Source organism: Anguilla rostrata, chromosome 3 (genome assembly GCF_018555375.3).
Source record: "Anguilla rostrata isolate EN2019 chromosome 3, ASM1855537v3, whole genome shotgun sequence".
Lineage (NCBI taxonomy): Eukaryota > Metazoa > Chordata > Actinopteri > Anguilliformes > Anguillidae > Anguilla > Anguilla rostrata.
In genome coordinates, this window is record NC_057935.1 from 36945777 (window position 1) to 36966063 (window position 20287).

A 20287-nucleotide genomic window follows, 5' to 3' on the forward strand; every position below is an offset into this window, starting at 1 on the left:
ACATTTGTGCAAGAGGGCAGAGCCCTGGATGACTTAAGCCCAGCCCCCACCCTGGTGGAACAAAGCTTACTGTGTCCAACTGCTGTGGACTCCCAGTCAATGTTAACTAACAGCACAGCCCAATCTCAATCTAGCAATGTCCAGGCGAAAGGCCTCTGTGTGCACTCTCACCAAGTGCCATTACCAAGTCAGCCCTCCATATGTGACATGTTCAACAGTTTTGAGAGGTTCACATTTATTTCTTCAATGGGAAGATTGTGGAAGGAAGTCTGATTCATTTGATAGAAGCTTTTATTTGACATTTCTTTTCATGTATGTGCAGTTTTACCTGACTCCCAGGGTTAACAGCTTGAGAAATCAAGTCAAAAGTGCCAGAACAGCCTTTTCATGCTGTTTCTCTGACAGGATGTGTATAAAAGGTGACAAACTCAAGGACTCAACAAGAAATCCTGTGCAATAAAAATCAGTATTTTTTCATTGGTATATAATGAAGAACAACAGTGAACAAATACGGTGATATTAAGCACTTATCTATTGAGATTTTGAATTAGTTGTTTTTTATTATGAAAAAATACATTAATAGTGCTCAGAGCAGGAGGATTTGGTATTGGTCAATAAGAACATGTTTCTTACATCATCAACAAGGTGATTTATTATTTTTTTATTGAAAAATGTGATGTGACGGGAATATGGCTCATTGTACAAATATGTTAATGTGTCTGATTAATGTTTTATTAGTACTGAACGTACCATAGGGACTGAACAGGCATCATGACTTGCTGTATAAGTGGCTGCATGGGAACCCTGGATGAAAAATATAATATAGCTGTGCAGAGGAACACGCTTGCTGAGACGTAAATCTACTGCCAATGCTATGCTGTGCCACCAAGCGAGTTATCTAACCTGACATTGGAAATGTGGAAATGTGTAGGTTTCATGACAAGCTGAGTTGCCAGATATCAATGGCTTATTTTTCGCTTTATACATTTGGAAAATAGACTCAAAAGAGCCTTAAAAAAAGCCTGAGCTATTACTTTTAATTGAGATGATACCATTTTTAAGGCCCTTTTGAATCTTAAAACAATCATTTCTTTTTAAAGAAAACTGAGAAATAAACATGAATTGAAAAAACAAATGAATTAAGTGTTACTTTCAATTTAACTTTTTGACAGTTATTAACTAACTTATACAAGAAAGTACCTTATTGAACACTAGTGGCACTTATAGGTAAGGATGAGGCAACTGTTAAATTAAAGGGAAGCTTTAATAAGAGAATTTTGTCAAATGAGCAATTGCATTAAACTAAGCTACCATGTTTATTTTTATATTCTCCTTTACTGTCTCACAAAAATCAACTCTTTTACTTTCTATGGAACAATAATCCATCTCTGAGACTATGCCTCCAGTAATAATAAATAGGAGTTGAATGATCACAGAATCCCACAAAAGTGATTAAGAGAAGACAAAATTCCACAGTGGTTTCATAAACTCATTAAGCAGAGTATAACAGATAGGTCCCCTGCCAGTTATGTAACAAAACCTACCCAAGTTTCCATAAGGGAATGATCGGCCGTTTGAGAAATAACCACATACCTTTGGGCTGTGCTATTGACATTTTGGCACCTAGATGGGACAATCAACAGATAGCTTACATAAGCACCATGGGGGTGTATGGGAGATGTATGCAGCTTTAAATGATGAAGGAAGTCACAGCGTATTGTGAGCATGTGTGTGGTAAATGGTAAATGGACTGCATTTATATAGCGCTTTTATCCAAAGCGCTTTACAATTGATGCCTCTCATTCGCCAGAGCAGTTAGGGGTTAGGGGTTAGGTGTCTTGCTCAAGGACACTTCGACACGCCCAGGGCGGGGTTTGAACCGGCAACCCTCCGACTGCCAGACAATTGGTCTTACCTCCTGAGCTATGTCGCCCCATGTGTGCGCAGAGCATGACAGCAATGCAGTGAAAAACTGAAAATTATAACCTACCGCCCAATGAAGCTGACAGATTGTACAGAGATCACTGAACATTCTGTTCATAAGGTTTCAAATACTAAAGTGACGCCATATGGTTTAAGCCCTGCTTAGGATTGTACTATTTATACACATTAGCTGTACGTCTGAAATCACGTAAAGACTAAATGAGTGTTTCAGTCTATTTTAGAATAATATGATGGTTGTTCCCCTACAAAATCATTGCTTTATACATATACAGACTTAGAAAAGAATGGCTTTTAAATTATCATTACTGAGATGTATATGTGTTTTCCATTAGGACTGGATTGTAGCCCGAGAGTCAAAATGCACCACCGTCTGTTTTCATCTAAAAGGCATACCCTTATTAGCTCAAACAAATATTATTCTGCCAGAGTGCTATTTGGAAAGCTTTGATGTTCCTGTCACAAATAAACCAATATTCTTGCAAATACAAACATTCTTTTTATATTAATAATGGCCTCTATCTCAGGCCAGTGCATAGGGTAATGACAACGATATGCAGCTAGAAAGTGAGTAAAAGAAACATCTTTTGTTGCTCAGGGCTTCTTCGTAGGAAATGGAAAAAAAAGACACTGAAACAGAATCAGTGGAAATGACGGAATGGTTTGTGCTAACGCTGAGGGCTGAATGTTCCATCAAGTGCAGCACCCAGCTGGAAATGACACAGAGACAAGTCTTGGAGAGGGAGAGTTGTACTCTGGCGGTCGTCATGGTGACGGGAGAGCTGCAGGTAGAAAGAGGCAGCAGAGGAAGGGAGCAGGGACAGCCATGTCCACAGAGGTGACAATGCACATCTCAGAGCCTGTCAAGCACATCATCCTCTCCTCTGCAGCTACACCGGATCTACAGCACAGCCTTATGAGAGCACCGACATGGACCGGAGAGAGATACAGACACACCGATCAGGAAAAGAGCAGAACCATCAACCAAGGAGATATAGAACCACTGACCAATGAAATATAGAGACACTGACCAAGCAGATACAAAGACACTGACCAAGGAGATATAAATCCACTGACCATGGAGATATAGATCCACTGACCAGGGAGATATAGAAATACTGACCAATGAGATATTGAGACACTGACCAGTGAGATATAGAGACAATGACCAGGGAGATAAGGAGACACTGACCAAGGAGATATAGATCCACTGACCAAGGACATATAGAGACACAGACCAGGGAGAATTGGAGACACTGACCAAGGAGATATAGATCCACAGACCAGGGATATATGGAGACACTGACCAAGTAGATATAGATCCACTGACCAGGGAGATATAGAAATACTGACCAGGGAAATATAAAGACACTGACCAGGGAGAAGTAGAGGCACTGATCATCAAGAAAAGCACACAAACTGACCAGCTCCTGTCTTAATCTGTGAGGGAGAAGTCTCTGTAACATGTCCATGGAGAGAGTTCGGTAGTTGTTCAGGTCATGTGGGTACTGACTCATGACCATCTGAAACACCATGTGATCCTCTTCTGGCCAACCACAGTATCTGAAAAAGGGGAGAGGTGGGGTGATGAGGGAAACATCTTTTGTTATCTGCATCTCCAGTAGATCAATGAGAAAACATAATTGTTCAGATGGTGATACATCCATGTGAAAAAGTATTGTGGGATTCATTCTAGACTCTTGACTAATTATCTTTTATAACCTATTTATAACCTCTTATTTTCTCCCAGGATTGCTGAATAACATTCATGCCAAGCTCATGGCTGCAGTCCACTCTGTAATTCAGGAGAGTGCAGAGGTGCACAAGCTCTACTTCGAAACACATGACGTCAGCCACTGCTTCTTTTCACCCGGTTCATAAGTTATCCTCACACACACTGATCTGAGGAGGACTATATATGCAGCATGTGCAGCCAGACTGTGGTTATTCGAATGACCACAGGAGAGCTGGTGCACAGAGGTTGGGACGTCCCACCGACAGTACATCCAATTATGCATCATCCTGCAAGGCTGCCAGTCACAGTTAGCATGGTCAATACCAGACTTTGAGGTCCATCCAGGCACCAGAACTTTGCCTCAATGGGATGACCCCTTAATCCCCCGTGCCCAGCACCCCAGCAAAACAAATAATACAAATGTTTAAGTAAATTCAGGGATGAACTAAACATTCAACAGCAGATATTATAGACAATACAAGGGTATTTTTCATAGAACAGTCCTTGACACCGTTTGAAAAGTCTGCTGAAGGACCAAATACATTTACATTAAGGTGGAACTGCATTGCAATGCTTACTGTACCAATTATTTTCTGGTGACCAGCTTCAGTATAAAATACATTGGGGTCTGGGTAAAAAATGAAAACAGTTCTGTTGAGCATCTACTTGAGGTGATTACCAAGGCAAATCTAGATTATAACATTTAAATGCAATCAGCTCCCTGTTGCTTCTGAAGTAACCCATTAAACCAATGGCCTCCCAGAGGAGAGAAATCACTGTGGAATAGATCTAAGGTTTTATGCTTACTCTCCATTTCCCAAACCACCAGTGTTTGGCAGAGGACTGGATCTGCTCTATTTTAATTGAGTTTGAAAGTGATAAGAAATCTAAAGGCAGAAATTGTCTGCTTCACTCATTTCAGAGAATATTATTACATTATATTCAGCTTAGCTTTGGTATGAGGTGCACCAGTGTTTCCCAGTCTGAAGTGGAACATGGAAAGGCAGTTCCATAGGGAAAAATATATATTTTGAAACCCGAAACTGAAATTAAATTCCAGCAGGTCAAAGAGAACAGTTTTGGGCTAGGTTTTGCTTGGTGAGTTGCCTTTTCAGTACGAGTCCCCCCAGTTCACACAACATTATATATCATTCTGAAGACAGGGAAATAGGTTTCTACTCCTATCTTCACAATCCTAGGTCTATAAACAAGAGTAAATCCAACTTTATACAAGCTTATTCTTTGGCAAGGAACAGATGTTAACAGTGATAGTATCAAAAGTGGAGTACAGTGTTTTCTGACTCAAACAGTGGCCTGTCTAACTGTGCCTTTTAAAACTTGAGCCAAACCATGCACTAGGGAATTTACTCGGAATAAATCAAAATAAGTGGATTAAGAACATTCTGGGCTCTGTTTATGGCCTGATGCAAAGCAGCATGAAGCCTGAATGCAAGCTAATTTGTATTTTTGTCAGGTACACAAATGAAATGACATTCTACTGCTGAAGTTTGATATTTCCCCATCTAAAGTGCACATGGAAACAGTGGCAGAGGTGTGTTTATTAAAATTTCCTGGCAAAGTGATAGTTTCACCAATTTTCACTTTACCCTAACAACTTTTCCTTTCTTTCTTTCTTTCTTTCTGGAAAGAAAACTGTCAGTCATAAGTAAAAATCAAAATAAAATAAAATTTCTAACCTGCCTATTTCCTGCAGGCATTTTCTGATAGTCAGTAGTTTTGACTCATATTTCTCACTGAGGGCATGAAACTCCTGGAGGAGTGAAGACTTCAAATCAGGGTAGGGACACCAGGCACTCATGATCTCCTCTGGAACCTGTGTCAAATCTCCCAACATCTCTTGTGCAGAAGAGAAACACTCCTGTAAAGGTAAAGGTATATACATTTAAAATGTTTACTTAATAACATCAAATCTTGTTAAAACATAACTGTAACTGGCCTTGTCTGTTTTCCTACCTCAATTCCTAATGCAAAGATCTCCTGTTCCAGTGACAAACATTCAGAATGTAGCTTTTCTGCAATTGCTTCTTGCTGGTCCTTCACAGAATGCACCTGAATAAACAACGAAAATCTTCAGAAAACAGGTACAAACAGAATAAACGAAAGCCATGTGCCCTACCAAAGTAAGAACACAACATGTGGTTTTTGCAGATACATAGGAACTAAAGTCTTAAAACCTCTGAACCCAACTCAGGTTAACAGTCCCACAGGTCTGCCTGGTACCCTGAGATTCAGAACTCGTGAACGGATGTATTGTAGTACTGCTGCATGAGGAAAGAGAGTACTCGGCATGCATAATAATTTTTGCATGTAAGAGGAAACCAGTCATGTCGTCATCACCATATTCGAGTTCAAGGATGACCTGGGGCCAGACAGAAGAGCCATGCTATCCCTATAATTTTCATACAACATTTCATGGGCATCGTTAATTTCAGTGCACAGTGAGAAATGCACCTAGTGTCTTGGAAGGCACATATTCCGGGGCATTGGTCTTGGCCCTGAGAGCAATAATGCATCCTCCAATACAACACTAATAGCACTTCTCCTTCTTTAGCAGGGCCGAACTGTGAGGTTCTGCAATTTGTCCAGATAATTGTTGGTCTCCTCTACCAAGACCACTAATTTCTCTTCATAAAAAAATAGTTTTTTTCTCACAATCAAAACATCTCACAAATATTTTATTGCATCCCTGATGCTAATTAGTGCATAGCATATCTGTCTCGAAATATATGGCCACCACATTCTGCATTATGGTATTGATATACAGTGCCAAAAGAGTTGCTCACAATCAGTGTTATTATTAAAGACAATGTGCAATCAAAATAATAGTTATATTACAAATAAGAAACAAAGAAACTAAATAATATGTGTAGCAATAATAAGGGTGTGCAATCATCCCACAGGGCAGAGTGAAACAAAATCAATCAATCCAGGCAGTCCTTTAAAATGTTTATTAGGGGAATTTAACAAAAGGTGGGGGTGGAGAGAGGGAAAACTATAGAATACTGTCCAGGGCCCAGTGTGCAGTCTTGTGTGCTACATTCCAGAAGCTATTACCCAAGCATCAATGTAGCCCACATTACAGCCAGACATTCTTTTCCTACGGTGGAATATTTCTGTTCCTGAAGGAAGTTAATTACTGCTAATGACCAACACTAGGTGTTCCGAGATGGACAGGACCCACACCTGTTTCTGGTGCCTCGGACTCGAAAGTATAAAGCCTCCTTTGCAAAGTGTACTCTGGGCTGACTAACATGGGTCCCACCCGCAGCTCTGCCTTGAGGTCCTGAAAGACCTTCTTAGTTCCTGTGGTCCACCCCATAATGCTGGACAGATGGGCCTTTGTCAAGTCTGTCAGGGGATTTCTAAAAATGTGGTATTAACCGTCTGTAATAGCTTGTCAAACCAATGACTGTATCTTTGTTGTGAAAAGGGACCATTTGTGACAACCGCATCATATCTCTTCTTCTGTGGTCACATCACCCTGCCCTAAATAATCCTCCACAAGCCTTTTCATGCCTGACCAGTGGAATCACACATGGATGCAGTCCAGGGTCTTCTTCATTCCAAGGTGAGCAGCCATCAAGTGAGTGTGTGCCAGCTGAAAGACATTCTGTCTAGACGCCAACAGCAACTGTTTCACTTCCTAATCTCTTAGGTCCACTTGATAGAGGAGCTGATTATGAAAAGCAAATTGTGAGTAGTTAACTTCACTTACTCCTTCCACTGGACAGCAATCAAAAATCATCGGGTGAAGGGCTGAGGCAAGGTTTGGGTTTTCTAATTGGGCCGTACTGAACTGGCCTATCAGCAATGCACAAGAGAATATGTTCTTCAGTGTGCAGTCGACTACTCCCTGTTGCTGTTGATTGTTCTCTTGATCTTGATTTTCACTCCATGGCGGCATCTGAAGGCAGATTGAGAAGCCAGCAACAGGGAGAACCTGGAGACCACACATCTGAGGAACAGAGGTGAGTGAGTGAAGTCCTTTTTCCAAATCACTCGTGCTGGTTTCTTCCTCGGATATTGCAGGTGAGACCCCAGAAGTGTCCAAAGAGGGGGCAGTCTTGCCCCACCAAGACAGGCACAGGTAGGTGGGGGGACAACAGTAGCAGCCGGGCTGTACTCTCCATTCAGTTTTAAGCAATGCTAAGGTGGTAATTAGGCATCTGTGCTACCATGCACACAAGATACAGAACCCCTTTCTGTAGTTCTTCTCATAGGAAGAACAAGGCTAAATAAGGGACAGCAATTACCAGAATCCAGCAGCACAGACGCAATATGGTCGTTGACCTGCACAGCCATTTTCAGCGGCTGGCTCCCTTCATGGGTCTAACAGGAGGTAAGAGGCTCCATGGTTTCCTCATGCTGGTTGTCTGTCGATGATGCAGTCAGCGTGGGTTTCACTCGCTCCAGGCAAATCAAAGAAACTGCCACATTCATAGCAGCAAAATGGGTCACATGTCCACCAGAAGCCTCTTCCCTGTTAACAGCAGTCATTTATACAAGTGTAAGACTGGCATATCTTTATATAAAGCCTGGCTTCCATCATTGCATCCACTGCCTTTTTGATTAAATCACAAATAAGATATTTAATGGTCAATATAAAATCCTCCAGCAATGAGTTGTTTTTTTTTGCTTTCAGATTAAAAAGTCAGAATTCAAAATCTCAACATAAATGCAAGTGCTAACTATCATGGCATTTATTATATTTGGTTCTTAATTTCTTACATGATTATTAAAATAACGATTTGGATTGCGCAGTCTTTAATGAGTGAATAATGATTTTTATGTCAAGGTTAGCTGCCCTCTCCAGCGAACCCTCAAAATGATAAATCCCCCAGAGTAAAAAATATCCTGCTCTCTGCTGCCTCCCTGTCACAACAATGTATTTTTAACAACTCTGTCTCCTCAATGCAGAGCCTTCTAACTGGTTTTGAAGAGCTTGTGAGGACTCCTGCAACCTCGACCGCCTCCCTGCCAAGCACATCTTCTTAATAACTCCTGTTGTCATACGTTCCTCTCACACAGAGATGAGCCACCTATAGATAACCCCTAATCAGGGGAGCTAGTGAGGCCTCTCACATGCCTACTGGGTTAGAGCCACATGTAAAGAAAAACAGTTTTTTTGAAAAAAGATTTTTGTTCTTAGGCGTAAAATGAGAATCAAATTTGCATCACTCCTGGAATTTTCAAGCACCTATTTCCTACTCTGAGATGAATAGAGACCCTGAACAATGTAAGCACTACATAACACTGGATTACAGTTGCTGCTCTTCTATTCATATCACAAGTGCCATTACCATGGCTATTCTGACTTCAATGTCCTGCTAATGCCATGCGATTTTGTCATTCTGTTGCTGCAACTTTTGATATGAGTGTGTTTTAAGCCTTTTGTGGAATATCTATTTATGAAGAAGGAAAATGATGTTTCTCAGTGACTATTATTTCATAAGACATTTTTACATTTATATTTTAGGCATTCAGCAGAAACCCTCCAGTGTGACTTGACATGAAAGAGAACTCCATTTTTCTGCCCTGCGACAATTGTCCTTATATATCATGCCTTTAGGCATGCAAAAACAGCACATCAAAGAGGAAAAGACATATCAATATGAAAGCAAAGTAAGAACGAGCCATCTTATCTGGACGGGTGGGCGATTCTCCGTGTAGATTAATCTTAAATATGATTCCTGCATCTTGAATTTCATATTCTTATCACTAAAGGCTCTTCTGTGACATATTCCATTTAATCAGAATTCTTCCAACACATGGATTACAACAGTGTAGTGTGTATGCAAACAGTACATACATTTGTACTGCTCTGGCAGTGGGTTGTAGCCTGTACATAATCCCATTCTATTTTTTTTAATTTAAAACCACATAAATGTCACACATCCGGGCATAATGATTTTATATATATATAATTTACATATATATGCTTTCAAGATACTACAGCATGTACTGTCTAAATATGCAAATATATTTATTTCTATTGCATGTAGAACAAAAATCCTGGAGATTTCCACAAAAAAATAAATAAATGGGAATTAATATTACAGAGGCGACAAAGTGGGCATAATCTCCCACGCCATTATTGCATTTTGTAAAAATAGGCCTAATACTTATTAATTAAATGTGAGACAGAGTATTTGAAATGGGCAATTACAGGTCCATGCACTTCAGTTTTTCACAGCGGAACGAAATTACATAAAATTAATTTCTGCAAAGAACCCTCTTTGATACATAAATGCAGATACATAAAAGGTATTATTAATAATTATTGATGTGAGCAGCATTCTCTGACCCAATGAGTCATTATGTACCTAAGGCATCTAATCAATCTAATACCATTGTGCCTTATCTTTCATGCTGATGAACACAATAAATAAAATGTAACCATCTTTTAATTCCCATTCATTTTTACAAACAATGTATGTCCTTGTATTTCCAAAAACGTTTTTTTTTAAATCAGTGATCAATTTGTAATGGTATTAATTCAAGACATTTGGCTGTAACACATAAACCCACTGACAAAATAACTATAACACATGTAATCAAGTTTTGCAATTTACAAAATTCACTGAGATTTTGAGTTCACTAGGATTACTTTTAAATGTATTTGCTTGAAGAAAAGGGAAACTGTCATTAATGGTGCATTCAAACTTAACAATAGTCCATGAACTGTACAGTAAAAGTTACATAATTAATCTACTTGTTTAAATTTGAAACTCACAGTTAAAGGACACGGCGGATTGTTGTGAGGCTGAATGGAGGCCTACATAATCTACTATCGTTGTGCTGCAGCTCACAGTTTGAGGGACATGAATTGATTGAATGGATGCGTGGCAGGCACAGAAATACTAGCGGGAGGACGGGTGAGAGATAAGCTAGGGGCACAAACTGAACAGAAGAAGGGTTGTGTTAATATACACAACCCTTCTTATAATATAATATTGTCCATCGTCACAGACATTTCTATAACACTCTCCTTCTCACAATTTCCTTCAACTTAGAAATGAGTTGTGAGGGAACAAGCCAGTGAATCACGATTTAATGAATTTTATTTATTTTTTATTTATTGCACATCCAGTTTCTATTCTGAGGATGTCTAACAAAAGGAGGCTTCGTGCTGACTTGTGAGAAACACAGTCATTCCTCTGTGGGTGCTATTCATAAAAATGGCTGGTAGTTGTAACGGTATCGACCCATCAAGGTAACAAAGTGGGATTAGGGTTCAATTCAGAAAAGTAAAGTCAAGTGCCAATTGTTGTGTCCTTGGCTATTTTCGAATTGCAGTTCAGGGTATTTAAGCTTAAGAGAGTCACTGAAAAGTCATCTGGAAGTTTTTAGATGTTCATTTTTTGTAATGACACGCACTGCTGAGGGCAAAGGCCTTATTTTTGCTGCGCAACATTATGGTCTATCATCTGTGGAACCCAGTTTATATCTGCCTGTCTTTTATTGTTTTGAAATCAATCAAGCAGCTGTACTGAATCCCAGTCAGAGATCTGCAGGTAAGGACATTTTCAAATAGACCTGGCAACCCTGGTCCTTACCTCCTGCAGTACGGAATCCCAGTCAGAGATCCGCAGGTAAAGACATTTTTAAATATACCTGGCAATCCTGATCATTACCTCCAGGAGTACTGAATCCCATTTAGAGATCTACAGGTAAGGACATTTTTAAATACACCTGGCAACCCTGGTCCTTACCTCCTGCAGTACTGAATCCCAGTCAGAGATCTGTGAGTGAATGGAATGTTGTGATGTGTGCTGTCGCACTTCAGCCAGCCTATATTGCAGGTCCTCCTTTAATTGCCAGATGGGCTTTACTGTAGCATCTCTGAATCCCTCCCGCTCCCGCTCCAGGATCAGCCCTGGGACACATAGAATTTAAATTTTTATTAGTCATTTCTTTTGTGGATGCTCTTATCCAGACCATATTACAGGGCTATTATGGTATGCATGCAATGCATCAAAACTCTGAATGGTTGCAACCACAAGGGCACAGCCACTGAATTGTAAGCTACTCTTTAACACGGTGAAGCGTCAGACACAGCACTGTGTTTTCAATATACACAAAGCAACACAGGTGGCAAGATTTGATGAAGGGAAGCTATACCGTAGTCTCGCATCTGTGATATGAAGCTATTTCCATTTTTCTCCAGAAAACTCACAAGGTCCGCTTCTGCCGTTTCCCTGGATCAAAGGAAAAAACATCAGAAAAATGTACACATTCCAACTCTCGACATTTTGATTTATGGATACGCTTTAAAATCGAATGAAGCTACAACAGTAGGCAAACTTTTTTTTTACTGGTTCTCTCTCTCACTCTGGCTAAAATATTCCCCAGTTCTGGCACCTTCGCAAGGCATTTGCTGTAGGCCCAAGCGCTTGTGTACGTCATTAACCTTGGAGCACTCAGGTACGTTCATTACCCAGGGAGCAGGGATATGTCCTGCAGCTAATGCTGTCCTTTTCGCACACTGCACTGAATGCAGAATAGCCTCCCCAGCAGGACCACAGTCTGATGAGTCTGCTGGATAACAGAACTGCAATGCCATGGCAAGCAGCGATGTCGCGGCTCCGCCTCCACGGGCAGGAAAAATAATGGGGAGGTGAGGGAATGCAACCCAACACTTCATTTATACAGTACTACACTTACATGCCACACGGTATGCCTCATATCTGCTTCATATTCAGTGAATGGCCCATTATATTCTGCTATATTCTTATTATCTTCTGCACTTCTAGAATAGAAAATGGCTGTCAAAGTCAAACCCATTCAAGGTGCTTTTAAAAGTTTGTTGCTATCAGCAACTCTCTGATCACATGATTATAAATGATATGTTGGATGATGATGATAGACACTTTTATTTGTCCCCGTGGGGAAATTGGTTTGCAGCATAATCACAAGGAATTTCATCATAACATCAACACAAAAAACACTAATAGACATACTCATACACATACTTCACACATTGCAATAAATTAGGTGCAAAATTTAAAATTTTATATTTTAAAAATAGAAATAAAAATAAATAGTTAAGATGGGGGTAGGAAGGAGTGGTCAAAGTGCATGGGGGATAAAGTGCTAGTGCATTACCCATTTAGAAGCTTAATGGCCTGTGGAACAAATGAGAACTTGGATCTATTTTTAGTAAATAGAGGGGGGCGATATAGTCGCCCAGATGGCAACAATTCAAATGAGGAGGCAAGGGGGTGCCTCTGATCACCCACAATGTTGTTTGCCTTATTCACCAAAATATAAACATGGATTTTGTCTGGGACTGTGCAGGAGTATGAGGTAATGTCAGAAGCCTTACCCAGCCTTCATTAATTTGGCCTGCTCCCGGATCCACACCTCCCTGTGTTGCCTCAAGAGTGTGTTCTCCCTGGTCCTCTGTGCCACTTGCTGGGTCTTCTGAATCTGGAACAAGGCTTCACCTCAGTTCAATATGCTACTAAACTCTCATTTAGTGCAATACATGGGGGGAACTGCAAACATTACATCACACAACCAGAATCTGTCCATATCCTAGACTACCTAGTTAGCAGCCAAATCTCCCTGTACCTTTCACCTGGCATGTGGCTGGAGCTAATTGGGGCTTGGCTTGGCTAGACCTTGGATGGTAAGACCTGGTTGCTGATGGCAGTGGTGTGGGTCAGCCAATAGGGGGTAGTCTTCACTGTGGATCAAGCAGAAAAGCCAATGCCTCAGTGCAGTAATGGAGAAACTGTGCTAAAGGAAACATCTTTTGAATCTGACGTTAAACTGAAGCCCTGACTCACTGCGATCATTAGATGTCTGTGACACTCTTCTGAAATGAAAAACATTTGAATAATCCATCTTCACTAGTGGTTCTCAACATCCGCCCGATTTGCAGACTAGTCCCTGCAATAGCCATTTATAATATTTGTTTATAAAATTTTATATGTATCTGCAATGAATAAGCATTGCCCTGATTCTGCCCTGATATTCACAAACTCAAGATGAGTGCCCTAGCTGAAAGACAAAAAAAACAACGACAGTGATATTGCCTGATTGCCTGGTTATTACATCACACACCACATCAAACATTTACAAAATGAGAACCACTGAATGATTATAAACAATATGATTGGTACAAAATATAATTCAATATAATGCAATATAATTCCTGGCTACATTCTGATTGGCTAGAGATCAGTCAAACTGAAATTTATTAAAAATCACAGTATAAATTAACCCTCACACAAAACTGTATAAAGCATGAGGGATTTTGCAAGTGAAGGACAGTGGGACACCATAAAGAATAACTCTGCAGTGCTGGTGTTTAATCCATCTATGATATTTCTGCTGAAGGACTCCCAGTTTGTAGGGACTGAAGCAAAATGTACTGAACACTTGAAGGTAAAACACACTGTCACATTGAAACAAGAAACTGGAACATGGGTAACACGTAGTGAACACATTTCCCATGGGAATAAAGAAAGGGGAGCGCAATTTCAATCTGCAGTTTTGTTACAGAGCATGCATTCACTGCAGGAATTGATTTCCACATCCCCCAAGTAAGACACTGCATTGCTCCATACCACGGTGGACCTACAGAGGTAACCACGGCAGATAATTAGACTGTAATAAACAAGAAATGTAATTTACACACTGACAAACAGAGCAGCTTTTATAAATTGTACTTAAATATATCATTTGACTTGCGGCATGACAACAAAATAGATTTCAATTAAGTGCTTGGCTCAAAGCACAGCTGGCAATTTCTCAACTCTTGAGTAACTCATGGGCACAATCATTAGCTTTCTCGCCTTAACTTAATGACTCCAGTGTTAACAGTAAAATTTGGGTTGTAATAAATGTCAGGTCGCTGACCATACAGTTTACGCACGTTTAAATTTCCATTTAAAAAACAACATTCCACAAAATGTGTTGAGAACGTGGGATCACACACACACACACACACAGCAATATATATATATATATATAATATTGTTCATAAAAGTGTACCAAAGAACTGTACAAAATAAATATATAATAACTAGTTTTGAGATCTACTGCAATGTTCCAACATGAGGAATGCTTGTAATATTACTGCATAATTAATGAATCAAATGCATTTCACATTTATTTCCAAAACAATTGTGTCTCAACTACTGGCAGCCCTGCCTGGGCTGCTCACATTAATTGAAATCATGGGTTTTCAACGGGGTTAAAATAAATTTTTTGTAAATTATGGTGTGTGCTCAGGCTTATTGTTTCACTAGACAATCCACTTGTGGCCAAAATTTTGCCTCCTGGCAGAGGCAATCAGATTTTTGGCTGAAATGCCCCAGTAACTGGTAGGGCTTAACAAGGCCCCCAGGATCAGAGGAAGCAAAACGTACCATATTTTACAGTACGTTTGAAGTTTTTCTCTGCACATGCATCATTATTCTAATGCCAAATTCACTGCTGTGTGTGTGGCCAAAGAGTTCTATTTTTGTCTTATCTCACCATAGCCCCCGGTTCCAAACCAAGCGCCAAAGTCATTTAGCAAGCTCTAGGCACTGAAATTTGTTGATTACTCTCAATAAAGGCTTTTTTTTCTCGGAACCCTTCCAAATAGCCTATTGGCAGGAAGGTGGTGTCTAATCTTAGATTCAGAAACTTTGGCCCCATGATACAGCCAAGTTTTGTGATTCTCAGACTGTAGCCCTTACATTTTTCTTTGCCTCCCAAACCATCTTTCTCACTGTGAGAAAGGGGGCAAGATGAACTTCCGTCCTCTACTCAGCATGTTTAGTACTGTTCCAGTGATTAAAACCTCAGAATTATGAACCTAATAATGCAAAGCGATATATTTACAAATGTATTTATCTTTTGCACCCATTGCCTTATTTACATAAATCAAGAACCTTTTGTTTCGTTTAACTTGTGATTTTCTTTTCCCTTTACCCATGGTGATGGATGACAAATGGATTTTACATGCGTTGCCTCATTTTTGTGAAAACCAAGGAAGATGGCCTTAAAAAGTACAATGTTAATGTGGATTTTGTTTGGTGATTTGATTTTAAAAGATCTTTAGGGCCAATAATTTAGCGTAAATTATTACTTAATTGTATTAGAATTAAAGAATGTAGTGCTCCATGTTATTCAACAGAAAATATACATAGCTCAGTAATTGTGTTCATTTTACATAGCCTTTTTCTCATCTTTATTAACAATGGCAATAAATTTGGAAGGGAGAGCACATGCGCACATACACACACACACACACACACATATGCATAGGCCTCTGTACATACATACCTATGGTACATACCTGTACAGTGCCAAGAGGTTGGCACTTTTCAAAGTTTGTTACAGAAACAACCACAATGACCACAGACGCTCAGCCCTTAAGAACGTTAAGGTCTGTACACTCTGACCTCATGTAAACATACAAATTTGACAAACAGCATCACACGTCCACACAATAAAGCCCCAAACTTGGGTTCTTTTTCCTGCCAATTACATTATCACAAATGCTCCAGTACCACAGTCAATAATTCTCCTGTTCAAACACATGGTGTATTCATTTTGAAACATTTTAAGGGTAACACAGCTGAATTTCATATTTTTTCCCACTATAAATAATTGGGTTTTGACATTTTCATGCGTCACATAAACTTTGAAGACCATATTCGCTTCAGATGGTATATTCAAGTAAATATACAGTGCTACATTGAAATAATTCAAAAGCAAAGATAATGACACACTGCTGACACTGACACTGGCTGCTGGGATTTCACTGGGAGCAGACTGTGAAAGTAAACTGGCCTATTCCTCCACAGACCCCCGAATATTTATACTATATTGTACTTTTCATTCACTTCCTTGTTTAAAATGAGGGGAATTCCTGTGACCTGCATAAGATTTGCTATTTTATAGTTTGGTCTGCTGCCTCATGTCTTTGGAAATGCCTTTTTGTGTATGTGCTAGGATTTGGTTATTAATTCCATTTTCATTGATTATTTATATTCTGAAATTTTGCCACAATGTGCATTTAGCTAAAGCTAAAGGGCAATTAAATGTTTTCCTTAAAAGTGACTAATTTCACTGTCAAGTGCATGGTAGTTTCAATTGTACCTACAACATACTGGCTCATTCATTCCTTGATGTTTTATCTGGTTCCAGCTTGTTGTTTGGACTGGAAAAGATTTTCATTTAAGCAGACTTAATATGATATTTGATCATTTTATGTAAAATGATCTGAATCACTGCATAGGAATCTTTAGACCCAAAAATTCTGAACTTGGCCAATGTGGTAAGTCCCTCGCTGTACTATGCCAAGTCTCATGAGTGCTATCCATCCTGCCACCATTCTCAATACTCCTGTAGTGAACTGATCGATATAGCCGTTCACTGGCCCTAATGTGTTTCTGTTTTGTTGTCTGTTTTCTGTTCTACTGTTTTCTCAACTGCCACTGTCTGTTCTCCTGATTTTTGAATCATCTCTAGAAAATGTACTCTGTCAGGGCTTTGTAACAATACAGATGTGCTGCATATTTTAAAATGCTTATATATTGATTCAGCATTTAGTTTTCAGCCACAAAGAAGCAATGTGACTTATAGGAAAAACTGACATGATAAATGCAAATTAATTGACACAAACATGGTTAGTGTTAACAAGCAGTACAAAGAGATACAACATATAAAATGCATTTCTAAACATGTAAACACTTGATTTATAGACCACAGTACTAAAAATACTTCATAGAAATATATCTCATGAGAACAAAATGAATTTTCCCCCAGTATTCTCTGTTTATTCCTTTCCAAGCATAACAGTGTTCTGTTATCTGGGCAGAAACAGATAATGCTGTTACTGCTTGATTTGTCTGCATCTCTCTCCTGGATATGACATTGTAGCCTAAATCATTCAGTTATATCATTCAATCAAATTCTGGGATCTGTCACTGCTCATGCTCAATTCTCTCTCTCTCTCTCTCTCTCTCTCTCTCTGAAATCTACAATGTATGATTTACCTTCTGCTTTAAAAAAAAAAAAAAAAAAACCTGAATGATCCTCTATATTTCCTGGCCATCTTTACCTTGATCTTGCTTCTTTTAATTAAAAATTCATGGGTCAATGACATGACATGATTTTTTTGTGTCCAAATTCATTACTTTCCTAAAAAAATAATTAAAAAAAAACGTTATATATCAAATTGCACTACAATATCTCCTTTATGAGAAACCCTTCTCATTTTATTGAAATTCAACTGCAATAAAAAGGTTAATTTTCTCAATAAAATTCCTAATCAAATAGTTTGGCATGATTTTATGTTAGATTGCTTATAAATGATGGAAAGTAGTGTAACAGTCCTATTTCAAAACTATTCTATTACTTAAAAAACTTTTGACCAACATAAAGACATCATTTTATGTACTGTGCCTTTAAGAAAACCATGTAACAGGGTGTGACACCACACAAAAGACCCCAAAGGACCCCTGTGATGCAGTAACAAAGTTAGTAACTCTCCCACAAATATGACATAATTTGATGTTTCTGAGTAATGGTGAGGTTGGTTCAACTTACCATGTCAGATGGTATGACCCCTGGAAAACTATGAAAATGTGGTGTTATTATAAAAATGTGTATTTGATTTAAAAAATACATGTATAACCTTGAGTACAAGGACAAAAATGTATACAGGTGTCCAAGTTAATGCCTGCTAGATTTGAATTGAGTTTTAAAAGTCAGGTGGTGCGACCAATATGTCAGGTGGCACAACCAGAATTACAGTTACACCAATTGAAAAAAAGTGATGTTAATGAATGTGTTTGAATATATTAAATACATTTTCTTAAATATATACATCTTTCTGTATGATATTAAGTTGTTTAAAGGTGAAAAAGTCCTACTCTTTCAAGAATATAGGACTATATAACCAAAATTGATACTCAAAGTTGCATATTGCACCTTTAAGTTATTATTTTTTCACTCATTTTTGTAGATTCCATTATCAAGCAAAGAAAAAATAGCACGGCATAGAGATTGTTTAAAAAATGACCCAGTTGCAAAGGCAGAGTACCTTGCCAAAACAAATGCAAGGTATCGTGTATCTTTTTTAGAGATAGGTATGTTACATTGTCATTGGTAAGCACTGGTTTTGCTCTTAGTCACCTGAATATTTCTTTTTTAGTTATCAAAAAAAGTAAGAATGAGGGGAAAATACTGAAAACACCAATAAGTCAGCTCTCTAAGGCACAACAAGAAAAAACAAGGCAGCAATGGGGCTACAAAACAACGTCCAATCCGGCCACTGTACTCTATGCTACTATAGGCATGTCCTCACCTCTGTAACGTTATTTGTTGTCCTCCGTGTGTCCATACATCTGTATCGGTGGTTGTAGCTGTGTGTCCTTAGCTCTTACTCATGCGTGCAGGATAGCATCCGTACGCGCTAACTAGCTTAACTAAAGTAGGCGGTTCGTACGTACTAACTAGGTTACTAAAGTAGGAGATACGCGAACATGTTAGGGTTAGCTAAAGTAACGCTGGGCGATAATTCTGTACTTAAAAATGTCGTGCCGTACCACCTGTGCATGCATCCTTCTAAACATCCTACTAAACGAAGCACCACCTGCGCATGCGTCCCACAAAATGTCCCTCAAAGGTCGTCCATGAATGAGTGAGTGACCACAATTTGCCATGCATAGCCCACGGCTCCAGTCCTGCCTGCACGCTGTGGGAAAAAGCACAGGGCACTGGACAAAATAATGAACTTTACACCTGAATATATGAATTCATCAGCAGATGATCAAGTTGTTCTTCTAGTAGAGGCTCAGCCTAACCCTCCTGATCAGGTTATTCCCAACATGAATGTGCAGGATGGGGAGCAACCACAAGCATCCTCAACATGCAGTGTTGTTTTGAATGCTGGCCTGAATTAAATGTAATTGTATGATTAAGTTTCAGTATAAAATGCTCAGGTTTCAAATAAAAGTCAAATGAAACCAGAGTAAAATGCATTTACATATCCTTCTTTTTATTTTGTGAATATCAATCGTTATTCAGCACAATGTCAGGTGGCGCGACTGGTCATGGTCAGGTGGTGCGACCAGCAAATTTACATTTAAATGTATCCATTCCCATTGCAACTGCAAAATTAAATCAGAAATATAACTGAAAATCTTTAAATAATGTATACATATAATTTTTACTGTTAAAAAAAGTTTTTTTCTTTCTCTCTATGGAAAATAAGGTGTTTGAAAACAAAAAGAAGTGGCCGTTTATATAAATGGAATAAAACTGCCATAAATAAAGAAATTAAAGTGGAATTTACCATTTGATGTGTATTTTGCACACTACAATGATTCATATTTGCAGGTTTTCAGTAGTGGTAAATACATTAAAAGTGTATTATTCAAAATTCATATATGGTCACGCCACCTGAAATTTTCTGGGTGGTAAAATCTGAAATCTTGTTTTAAAATGTATTTATATCACTTTAAAAGCTATGAAACAATTATAAATACACAGGATACATTCTTGTGGAATTAAGAATGCAATTTGGAATTTTAATGCATTTTAATGCTACTCTATCCTCTTTGCTCTATTTCTGCCTTTCTA

The 20287-nt window shown here is 38.9% G+C and overlaps 1 protein-coding gene across 1 annotated transcript in view; it reads right to left on the reverse strand.

Moving 5' to 3' along the window:
- Positions 1-20287, reverse strand: part of LOC135250749 (coiled-coil domain-containing protein 148-like) — a 55166-nt gene that overhangs the window by 26931 nt on the left and 7948 nt on the right. The window contains exons 4-9 of the mRNA XM_064327382.1: positions 13023-13126; positions 11819-11895; positions 11410-11573; positions 5651-5746; positions 5374-5555; positions 3366-3504 (exon numbers count right to left, since the gene is read on the reverse strand). Of these exons, the coding sequence (XP_064183452.1) occupies positions 3366-3504; positions 5374-5555; positions 5651-5746; positions 11410-11573; positions 11819-11895; positions 13023-13126 (762 nt within the window). The remainder of the gene's footprint in view (positions 1-3365; positions 3505-5373; positions 5556-5650; positions 5747-11409; positions 11574-11818; positions 11896-13022; positions 13127-20287) is intronic.